The sequence below is a fragment of the Typha latifolia genome, chromosome 9 (genome assembly GCF_019914945.1).
Source record: "Typha latifolia isolate L0001 chromosome 9, TyphaL0001v2, whole genome shotgun sequence".
In the NCBI taxonomy this organism is placed as follows: domain Eukaryota; kingdom Viridiplantae; phylum Streptophyta; class Magnoliopsida; order Poales; family Typhaceae; genus Typha; species Typha latifolia.
In genome coordinates, this window is record NC_133094.1 from 1,956,655 (window position 1) to 1,968,479 (window position 11,825).

The window sequence follows — 11,825 nt, forward strand, 5'->3', positions numbered from 1 at the left end:
AGCCAACCCCCCCTCTCTCCCCCACCACTCAAAATCTTGGTTTTCAATATATAATTACTTGTCATTCATAAAAATTTAAATTGATACAACTGCTTACAATGTGTACTATATTTTTAACACTCTTTCTTGTGTGTAGCTCATCTTGCCACAATATTGAAAGTTGGCTAATATCATATTAGATAATTGGTCGACCTAAAAACGAAAACTGATCATTAACATCTATCATATGATTTTTATTGGCACCATAGTATAATAAGTCAAGTAGGCAATTGATTATCTTATCCATGCTTTTGAAAACTTTTTCATAAGCACAATCATGGAGGTGATGGACCCTTTCTTTCTTGCACCATAGTAAAGAAAATAATTTTGTATTTAAAACCTTTCCAATTAAAGCGAACGTCGAACTTTCTCTCTCCACCGCTCTTACTTGCTTTGAGTATCTATTATTAGATAACTAGTTGACCCAAAAGCTTAAATTAATAGATAGCTTTCAGCTTACGATACTGCAATACAAGAAATTAGAGAATAAAAATGGACTACTGATGGGTAACCTCTACCATATGATTCTACCTACATGATAATATAACAAGTCTATACAATTGATCTTCTTACTGATGCTTTTATATGAAAAGTTATTTCCTAGCACAATCATGGAGCTAATGGACCCCCTTATTTTACCATATTTACCAAGTGATTCACTGCTTTGTTGTAGAAACCTAACAATCTGGTAAGTGTAAGTATCATTCACTCCTTTTAAGAGTTCTCTTAGCCTTTTGGCCAACTATAAACCACTTCAGGAATATCTACACTCCTTTGTTGAGGACCATCAAAGGATTGTAACATATGGCAAATGGTCAGAAGAGCAATGCATCATTTAACATCCAAAGATAGAAAAAGATGCTCTTTGGGCATTTGGGCATAAGGAAGTGGTTGCAATTGGAAGGGTGGTGAGGAATAGAAACTCAAAAAGAAAACAGAGGCATAGCTAAGCATGTGGCATTAAAGATCAAGTACTTGAATATGAGCTGTTTTGTTCTTCCCTGTGAACATTTGAAATTTTTAATGGATTGACAGGGTATGCATCCATTTGCCCACTCCTTTCTGTTTGAAAGCAAGAATGATGCATTTTGCAATTAGCAAAGGTTCTAATTATCAGTATCAGGATGCAGAAGAAATAGTCAGTAAACATGGAAGCACAAGCTCAATGCAAGCACTATGCAAAGCTATATGGTGATGTGATCAACTTTTTGGATGATGTGAGTAAATTGTTCAATCTGCTTATCCATCAGATGCATCTGGATGATTAAGAAAAGATGCGGTTTCTTGTAATATTTACGACACGCAGAACGTCAACACAGAATCTTAAAACTCATTGTATCTAACATTTTTTATTTTTGTTTTTCATAGACCTACTAGAAGCCAAATCAAACTCATGCAGTAAACATGTTGCTAGGAAATTGACAAGAAGTTTTATGCAACTACGGCACATTTTCTCGCAACTAAGACATTATGTATTTAAGTTATGAACACCGAAGAAAGATTGAAAAATAAGATAACTAATCCAACAACATGTAAATGACTTTCTACAATCAATTTTTGTGCATCTTGGAAATTCTTTTTCAAAAAACCTGTGGATAGATATAGTAGGCCCTAGTCATAGACAAGCAATGTGGGGGAATTATGGGCACAGAGAGGATCTCTTCTTCCTTAACTCATTATTCAATGTTAAAGTGGGATGTCTGGCAAGATAAGGCCAGAATAGGCCTCATGGCCATAGTCACTTCAACATGGGTTGTGCCCTAGAATTTGAAGGGGAATTTATTCGGTCATTACTATTTTTTACATGTAAGGACTCCTGATTGATACAATATATGACAGGTATGTGTTACTCTCTCTGTGAGATAAAAGTAAACTTATGGTTGTAATTATATGTAGCCACAAATAAGTAATATCTCCTTTTCCACACATACAGGCCATCATTGCAGAATTATAAGAGTCCATTTTCATGCCTGATGAGTTTTTTTTGTCATGCAGAAATAGCATTTTTCCTTTGCTGATGTGCAACTTTCATTTCTAGGTAGAGAATATTTTTAAGCAACTCTGCTGATAATTCTCTCTGCTGTAGCTCAAGGGGTAATTGAAGATCCTACTGGAAATGATGCAATATTTATAGGTATCGTTCTACTTTATGACCAGAAGAAATCTTAGAAGTCTCATGCATACCAGTCATATAATTGACTGCTGCAAATATCTCTAAGATCAAAACAATCAACCAGAAATACATAGAACGAGCACCTTTTATTATGCTGATCAAGCAATTGACCGTATGAATACAATTGTAACGGGACTACTACCTAAAGCTACAGTAGAATGAATGAAGAAAAAGATATCTAGAGACGAGGTTCAGTCAAAAAATTCCCACTGTGCAGTGGTAGGCGGATCAAATGTCTCCCACTTTGTTGTAACTACGACAGACTTTAATCTGGCATTTGAGATCTTGAGCATGTCCAAAGTTTCGACACATTTCTGCACCCTCTTAGCCTGCAAAGCAGAAGGGCAACAACCTCCCTTGTGTCAGAATTAATGTGAAGTTGAGCTGAATTTAAGATGAGAAATTACATTACGCAACCTGGATATCAGGATAAACATAAAAGCAACTGAGTGATCAAGACATACAATTATCAGCTAATTCATTTTAAATAGCATTAAACTTTTAAAAAAGTACTTAACGAGCAGTATCCTCATCAGCACTCTATATTGATTGCCCAAATTTGCAACAACAAAAAAAAGAAGAAAAATCTAAGGAAAGATGGTAGCACAAAATTCTTTCAATCCCATATTTTGGAAGGAGACCTTGCACTAACAACTAATGCCAATACCACAATTAAAATACACGGTCAAGGAATCAGGCATACCAAATGGCATCAGAGTAACCTTGATTTCTGAAAGTCATTTAACTCCAAAGCAGTCTTCTGAAATTTTACATATATCAGCTTATGAAATTAGAAGTAACTTCCCTTCATTTCCTTTGATGAACTCCCAGACATTATGCGCCAGAAGAGAATTCTACTGTCTCAGTAATTCTCATCCCTAAAACATGTGGCTCTAGAGATCTCCTGATGGGATAATAGGTCACATACAGGTCTGTGCTTTGCCGACCCCAAATAGTTGGGATTAAGGGTTTTAACTTTTCCTTATTTCTTTTTAATGCAAGTCTATGTGATCAATTAACTGTAGAGTGCATACAAATAGACTAACAAATTGACGATAGTGCAACAGTAATTGAAGCCTCTGACCATCTCAGTTTGTAATATGTCGAGAATTTGTGTGACTCATACTGAAATCAAAATGTCGGATGCAAATCTGTTTTAACCTTGTCTTAATGCACAATGTACAAATATAGATTGCACATCCATTCTTCTTCAACAGACTTACTACTTGTCTGCTACATGTATATGTTTCACAAAGCATACATTTTAGATGAAATTATATTAAAAAGGTTAAGAGTATGGACAGCCCACTGACCTGAAGATTTTTCTGCAAAGAAGTCTCTCCTTCAGAAGGTACACTATCTAATTTTACAGCTTGTATCATGAGCAACTCTATCAGCGTCGTGATTTGTACTTCTGCAACCTTATTCCCTTTGGATATAGATTTCTCGATGGTAGTTACCTAGAAGCAGATAAAACTTGGTTGTGAGAAAAATATTCAATGTTACTGATAGCGTTAATGTATAAGTCCTAGCATTGAGATCATGAAAATTAGTCAAGTATCAAAGAAACAAAGAAAAAGCAACGAAATTACTAATTCTTCATTAAGTGGATCACATCCAAAGTTGTTTAACATTTTCCTGTACTTTCATAGAATTAAGCATGTTGGCAGTCCACCTGTTCAAACTTCACTGTAGTACTAATCTATACATTATCTTCTCCATCTCCACCTAATTCTACTGTTACATACCTAACTCCCTTCAACGTGATCTTCAAACTCTATCACTCATTTCAACTTAAATTTGCTTTACCTAATTCAAGCTCTATGTCGACTCATTATAATCAAGTCAACATTATAATGGTCAATGCTCATCTTCAAAGTTCAAATACAAATGCATGCCGACTAGCTATAGTAATAACCTAGAAACCAATTTTATTGCAGGAAGAAATATCAATATAACCAGTAGTAACAAGCAGAATTACATAATGATTAATCTTTCACAAAACCAGATACTTCTGTAGATATTTAATTCTGGAGCAAAAAGCTCTAGTTACCATATGACATTCACATACCTGGTCAGCCAATTTATCCACCTCCAAGGAGATGTCGGAAATGGCCCGGTGGACATTCTGGATCCTTGCATTCCTACGCATCTCAATATATCTCCTCTCCAAGCTTGTCGGGTCCTCCACCAACACTATCTTAGACCGATTCTTCACCCCACATATGTCAAGGTACTCGGTGTTTCCCCGCTCCTTCCCTTTGTATGTCAACCTTTGGTCAGCCGGCTGCAAACCAGTCTTCTCCATCAGCAGCTTCTTCAATTCCCCTACATAAAAATGATAATGCCATCACACAATTGTCAAACAGCTCCTCTTTGCATCACACTTTTCATTTCTCCGCAATTTAACATAATTTAAGAACATTTCTTTCTTTTTTTACAGAGAAAAGCAAAAGGTTAAGAAATTACAGGGTTATTCCTAAAATATAAAATGACACTTATTTTGATTTACTTTTCGGGTGTCATTTTTCGCTAAGATAGTTGTAAATAAACGATCTTACCGTAGATCCATTGTGATCTTGAAATTATCTAAAAATGGAAACAGCATTGAATGATAAGAAACTAATGTTCACTTATACATACGACAAGACTCCAGATTTTCCTAAAATATAAAATGACACTTACTCTTATCAACAAGAAGTAACTTGAAAGAGAGCAACAATATTACACCTTCGACAACCATTTCCTAAATACTTGAGCTCACCCACGCACTTCATGCAACCATTTCTAGGCGAAGATTGTTTTTGACATCTACACCTTCTATAACCAACACATTTGCAGGCATTTCTTCCAAATGGAACGGTGTTCCAATATTCCTAGTAAATTTGCAATATCCCCCACCAAATATCCATTTCATTGGTAATAATGATTTCAATTCCTTTTAGTTCCTTGCACATTCTCACAAGATACAAACTTCCCTACAGAATTACACTATAAGAAACCAAAAGTGCATAAAATTCCTACTATTTACAACATTTCGATGTCTTAAATAACCAAGTTTGGGGCCAATTAAAAGCCCACACTTCCCGAAGGAGAAAAACAAAGAGCACTTACCGAAGGTGGCCACGGAGGAGACTGCAACCTCGTACTTGGCGGAGCCATAGAGGACCCTAACCCTCAACTCCGGCGGAGCCAGCGGCGGCGGCGCCGCAGCCGCCGCATCACCGCCACCATCCTCCCCACGCTTCTGCACCAGCAACCCCCCTGGCCTGACCTCCCACCCCTTCCCCTCCTCCTCCCCCCACCCTCCGCTCGATCCACCGTCCGACACCGATCTCCGCATCATCTCGGCCGTCCGATCTCTGTAACTGCCGCCGTCACAGCCCCCACTCTCTCGCTCGCTCGCTAAAATTTTTCCTTCTAGAGAGAACGCGGTGGAATCTTGCCGACACTTCTAATATAATGCGAGTCGGTTGGCGTTTTCTCTAAACTACTTCTTTTACGTACTCATTAACGTACCCACACTTTCGTGAATGCTCAGCGAAAACGACATGCATAGCTTAAAGGAACCACTCAATTAATCCAATCCACGTGGTATGCCAGTCCATCATCAATTAATAGGGGACGTTTGTGTTAACCCATAGGATTATCTTTTTATTATTGGCCGAGATCGGGGCCGGGACCCATTGCTTGAGGATCGCCTGCAGATTCGAAAGTAGGAACTTCAACAGAAGAAGAATTATGTCCTCTAAACACCCATTGCCAAGAGGCCGAGTACCCAAATCTAGAGTTAACCCCACTACGGTCAATGCAGACGATCAATCAAGTTCGAGAAAAGTCATGAGCAGTAAGAAGTCAACCAATGAAACCAGTCCACGTTTACGTACACGCAGACAGCTCAATGTGGGCCAACGACAGGCTGCGCTGCCCAATACGATCCGCAGATGTCTTCCCTCCATTTGATGCCCACGTGGCGGATTCTCGTCGGTCCATCAGCTCGTGATGGATATCGCACCCATACGTCCACTCCACTAGCTATGGGCGGGTAGGAGTTCTCTGGATCCGATAACCCGAAACGCCCGTTGAAAAAGGGTATTAATAGCATTGTCCTATCCATGTACGCGACGTCTCCATATACCGTAACTCGGGAGAAACTACGGCACCATTTGTATCAGAAGGCGGCGTTGTCGTCGTCGATCGGACGGGAGCGGTTACGTCGTCATGCTCATCCACCGTCCCGAGCACCAACTCTCTTTACTAGGATTCGTCGAGGTGTGGGACCTCAAGGGGCCCTTCCCCAAGTCCACCATTGTTACGCCGGAGCCGGAGGTGAAAGGGGCTTCCTTTTTGGGGTTTCCATTTCAGAGTATCTGATCCGAACTCCTTGGGGGTGATCTCCTGCAAGTCTGGAGGGAGGAGAGAGAAAGAGATGAATGCGGAATCGAAAGCCAATATTGGGATAGTTAATTTACATCTTAAACTAGATTTTTATTCAAGAATTAAAGTATGAATTTTCTGTTGAAATAATTTAAAAAATAGAAAATTTCTTTAGACATTGTATAGTAATTGCTCTTACTATGATCAATTTTCAGCAAAAAAATTTCGATTTTTTAATTGGTGGAAATAGGGTCTTCATTTATCAAATTATAATTTCAAATATTTTTTTTTATTAATTTAGCCCTAATAAATTCCTAAAAATTAATGTGTCATCAAAACTTGGCACATTATATATATATATATATATATATATATATATATATATATAATTTATACGCATCGACTATACAAAATATATGCTCTAATTTTTTTTAAAAAATATGTACTAAAATTAAAAAAAATTACGCATCACTTATATAATTTATACACATCAATTATACAAAAGGTACAATCTAATTTAAAAAAAACGTCACACATCACTCATGTAATATATATGCATCGTCTATACAAAATATAATTATATTTTTTAATGATGTGTGTATCGAGATTTCAAAAAAAATGTCACGTATTACCTATATAATTTATACGCATTGCTTATGCAAAAGATACGCATTTATTTTTATATGCATCGAGATTAAAATATTAGATTATTCTAAATCAGTAAAAAGAAAGCCTAAATTTATAATTCGATAAATAGAGTTGGGTCTATTTATGTCAATTAAAAAACTAAAAGATTTTTACTGTAAATTTACACTCTTACTATATAATATGAAGAGAACAATTATCTCTCTCTTATTTTTTTCTTGTCTCATTTGGTATATTTTTCACTACTAGTTGGGCTTAGGCTCATACAAAATAAACGCTATCGGTATTGGGCTCTCAATTAGGGCCGACTCACGAGCTTCTTCCACCTTTCATCTTCGTCGAGGGAACCCTACACGCTTCCCATTTTCCCGCCTAAGCTTCGATTTGATTCAAACCCTAGCTTTGCCGCTAAAGGAGCAATGGCCGGCGCGGAGATGTCGTCCAATCCCACGGATCCGGCTCGGAACTGGGCTGAGCTGCCTCGTGATGTGCTCTCCTTGATCCTTCGAAAGATCGGGGCGATCGAGATCCTGATGGGGGCGGGACTGGTGTGCCGCGCGTGGTTACAGCTCGCGAAGGAGCCGCAGCTGTGGCGGTGCGTTGACATGACCCATCACGCCGATCTCTTCAACACGGTCGATATGGAGGCCATGGCGAGGACGGCAGTCGATCGAAGCGGGGGGATAATGGAAGCTTTCTGGGCTGAATACTTCGGGAGCGATGAGCTCTTGCAATACATAGCCGATAGGTCATTCTCGTCCCATTTCTTGTTTTCAATTTTGGTGTTTACTTGGGTTGTTTGCATGATCAGATGGATCTAGTTGTGGTTTCATTTGAATTTGATATATAGGAAGTCTTTGTCTATTTATAGGTTCGTTTACATGATTCTTATGAGATAAAAAATGCAATGGTCCCATATATGAGTGTGCACATCAAGATTGTTTCCACTTAATAATATGATGATTTATGCTCAACGTTCTGATCTCGTGCACCACTGAGAAATTTCATCATAATTGCACTCTAACATTATCTACAACTATGATTCGTTAACCTTCATCGACGCAGAACCAACGTGTTGAAAAGCCTTCGTCTCATCTCATGCTATCATATTTCTGATGAAGGATTGGCTGAGGCAGCAAAGAGATTTCCTCAGCTAGAGGAGCTCGAGATTAAATTTGGTTCATTTTCTGAAGAAGTGTGTGAAACTGTTGGACAAGTGTGCCCACAGCTGAAACGTTTCAAGCTGAATACTCAGTGGTGTTATCTTTCACCATTGAGTGACTCCGATGAGGAGATGGAGGAAAATGAGGAAGCAATTGGAATAGCCAACAACATGCATGAGCTACGCCATCTTCAACTCTTTGGTAATAGGCTCACTAATGATGGACTGATGGCCATCCTTGACAATTGTCCCCACCTTGAATCGCTTGATATACGCCAATGTTTCAATGTCACAATGGATGCTACTCTGCGAAAGAAGTGTGCACGAATTAGAAATCTGAGACTTCCACATGACTCTACTGATGACTATGAATTTTGTGCTGACATTGGTGGGCTCGAGTCCTTTGACAATGATTTCCTCTCTGTGTCTTCTGATAGTGATGCAGTCTACTACAATGAGTATGATTACTGTGAACTCATCGATGATGCAGTCTACTACAATGAGTTTGATTACTCTGAACTCATCGATGATGATGACATGGATCTTTTCTTTCCATTTTGAAGGTCACGTACCTGGTAAACAATGTCATGCTCTCTATTTTTTTTTTATAGAGAGCTTTCAGGGTTGATGTTGCTGCACATTAGTGCTGTTTTACTCTTATGTCATCCACATGTTTTGGAAGGTAATGCCACATTTTAAATGATAGATAGTTGTTCTCATCCTTTTGTTTGGATCTATGCCTGTTTAATATTTTTGACTCTGTTTCTAGGAGTTCCTCATGAATTTGGCGGTGGAGATATCAGGATTGTTTTTTTTACTGAATTCTCTTAAGTGCTACCATAATTTGTAACTTTACCCCAAGTTAAGATTGGAAGTAATCAATTTTCTACTCTTTTAGATCTATGTCCTAAGATATGCTTAAATTACTTTGCATGTTAAACCCTGTGAAATGAAGGCATGAATGCTGAAAAGCCTAAATTAGCTGTATGTTACTTAAGATTGCTTAGAAGATAGTTTATATCTGAAAGCATGTTCTCCGAGTCATATTAGTATTTCAGATAATGACTCCGGCTATATGTGCTTAGCATATAATTTCTTCAGGGCAGGTTCCAAAGACTGGATAGGGAAGTTGGTTTAGCTAGCTTAACAGCCAACTTACAACTTGTCAACAGAACTATTGTCAACGTGCCAAAATTAATTTTTCTAACCTGATTTGGTAGTGCACCATAATTTCAATTGCATCAGGTGAAAACATGTCCTAATCTGCAACTTGTACTTCTTTGCATTGAGTGAAACTGTTCCTATTTCATGTATTTAATCCCACAGAGAATTATTCTTTTGTTTCATATGTAGTTTTATCCTAGTTTAAATCCTTTTGTCTTTTCGAAATCAAAGAATACAATACATGTATTTTCTTTCAAGACAGCAAACAGCTCAACCTATGTGCTAGTTTTCAAGGCATTCTACCAAAGAAAAAAACACAGAAGGGATGACGTACCAGTTTTCATATTTCTCTATTCTCTAATTGAGAGGTATGGTTTCATGTACAAACCTCAAGAAATGCGGTGCAGCAGCCATGGGCTTGTATCGGCATCGGAACTGGAAGGCAGGAGATGCCTGTCCATCTCTAGGGAAAGAAGATGTAAATCTACGAACCATCTTCAATCTCCATGAAAGATTTAAGGGAGTAATGCAGTGAAAGGATTGACAAATCTGAACACATAGCAACTGGTGAAGTATTGGAGAATCCGGTCTTCTTAGGTTTTAACCAGTAAACTGAAATTTTTTGGTTGAGTTATTGTTACATCAAGTCAAAACGAATGTACTAGCATGAAAACTCTCCATATTGTGCATCAAGTGAAGAAAATTTCTGAAAACACCTGCAGTATTGCATAGTACTTGTTTCCAAGGAAAAGATTTTCTGCAGACGTCCTTAACAGAAGCTCAGACGTCTGTCTTGTGAAAATAATCCAACCTAGAAGAAGGCACAGATTCTCTCATGCAGAGTGCATAACATTGCATGAGAGTAGCAGTAGAGACCTTCCTGTCCTTTAACCATGTACTAGTCAAAATTCTCTACCAGTAATTGGATCAGGATATACCCCAAATATAGTTGCTTAAAAACTTTACAGAATTGAATTGTTATATATGAATTCTTGTTTGAGGCTGCTCAAAGGAAGTTAGCCGTGGCTAGTCAGAATTGTCAGTGCTTTTGAGGTCAATATGCAGGGACTGAGATTACAGACAACAGGTTTGCTAAGCAACAGGTCAGTTCAATTTGGAGAGCCTGGAAAGTTTCATATTGTTTTGTATAACTATTGATCATTGTGGTGGTCCATAGATGCTCATGGGGGCAGGTGGGTCTCTGGTATGTACTGCAACAATTAAGAGAACCATTTCTTTCTTTATTGACTCCATACCACAAGCATCTGTAACCACTCTTTAGACCCATCGCATTCTAAGACCTACTTTTGATTCATCATTGCGAGATGTCATGGTCGATTCAGGACTACACCATAATTTTTTTTATTATTTGACAAAAACTATATCATAAAAGGTATATATACTAATATCCTTAGCACTCTCTGCAGCATCATGTGAAATTTAATCCACACTTTATTTCATATTGATTAGTAATTACTTGATAGTTTGGTATTACTAAATACATAGTTCATTTCATGTTGGTGTCCAACTGATTGATGCTTTCTTCTCTGATAAAGTTGCTCTCTTCTCATTGAGGAAGATCAATTCTATCAAATCTTGTATTGAACTTGTTGTCCATAATTGCAGCATTTATCTCATCCTGACTGCACATATTTCTCATCTATCCTCTTCAGAAACATGATCCATCATCTTTGTGATCACTTTTCACTGCATCATAGAGCCTAGATGAATGGTACAAATGATTGCTCCAGATAATATGCAGAGCTTCATCTGTGTTCATGGAATGAAGTCAAAAGCCGAACATTCTAATGATATAGCAAAGTTTCATCTTTTTTTTTCTTTTGTATGACACAATTTTTACAATATCTAGGTGATTGCTTTAGGACTTGATCATGAAAAACCCCTACACTGCAAAATTAGTTAATTTATTATGCTATTATTGTTGGTGTTATGTTCTTGGAACTCATCTCTCTTATAGCTCAGGAGAGGGAGATCAAACTTGTCATCTTATTTCCATGATTTAAAAACCTTATATATCTCTACTATTATTTAGAAAGAATTCCTTTGTCCTTGCTGAATTTTTCTGCCAGGGAATGAGCTTGTGGCTTGGATCATTGCATGACCATTTGCCTCAGATTTCTAAACATTAAAAAGAAATCTAGATATTTAATGCCATGAATGAATGTTCTTGTGTGCCATAAGATTTTGCAACCACAAACTCAGTGCCTACTTGTGCATAGAAAAATTAGAAGGAAAAGAAAAAGG

General features: G+C 37.7%; 2 protein-coding genes across 2 annotated transcripts; one reads left to right on the plus strand and one right to left on the minus strand.

Annotated features, from left to right (window-relative positions):
* Positions 1–2,279: 2,279 nt before the first annotated feature.
* On the minus strand, positions 2,280–5,638 carry LOC140794594 (BAG family molecular chaperone regulator 1-like). Its single transcript, XM_073146684.1, has 4 exons — positions 5,327–5,638; positions 4,284–4,540; positions 3,526–3,672; positions 2,280–2,541 (listed from the first exon to the last, which is right to left on the minus strand). The coding sequence occupies exons 1-4, from the start codon at positions 5,556–5,558 to the stop codon at positions 2,404–2,406; spliced, it is 774 nt and encodes a 257-aa protein (XP_073002785.1). The 5' UTR covers positions 5,559–5,638; the 3' UTR covers positions 2,280–2,403.
* A 1,882-nt stretch (positions 5,639–7,520) lies between these two features.
* LOC140795301 (putative F-box/LRR-repeat protein 23) lies at positions 7,521–9,115 on the plus strand. Its single transcript, XM_073147799.1, has 2 exons — positions 7,521–7,982; positions 8,300–9,115. Exons 1-2 carry the CDS (start codon positions 7,654–7,656, stop codon positions 8,955–8,957), a joined length of 987 nt encoding a protein of 328 aa, XP_073003900.1. The 5' UTR covers positions 7,521–7,653; the 3' UTR covers positions 8,958–9,115.
* The last annotated feature ends 2,710 nt before the right edge of the window (positions 9,116–11,825 follow it).

Coding starts and splice junctions, on each gene's coding strand:
- LOC140795301 (XM_073147799.1), top strand. CDS start 7,654: ATGGCCGGCGCGGAGATGTCGTCCAATCCCACGGATCCGGCTCGGAAC. Junction 7,983..8,299: donor TTGCAATACATAGCCGATAG/GTCATTCTCGTC, acceptor TCATCGACGCAG/AACCAACGTGTTGAAAAGCC.
- LOC140794594 (XM_073146684.1), bottom strand. CDS start 5,558: ATGATGCGGAGATCGGTGTCGGACGGTGGATCGAGCGGAGGGTGGGGG. Junction 4,541..5,326: donor CTCCTCCGTGGCCACCTTCG/GTAAGTGCTCTT, acceptor ATTTTTATGTAG/GGGAATTGAAGAAGCTGCTG. Junction 2,542..3,525: donor CTTTGCAGAAAAATCTTCAG/GTCAGTGGGCTG, acceptor TCTGCTTTGCAG/GCTAAGAGGGTGCAGAAATG.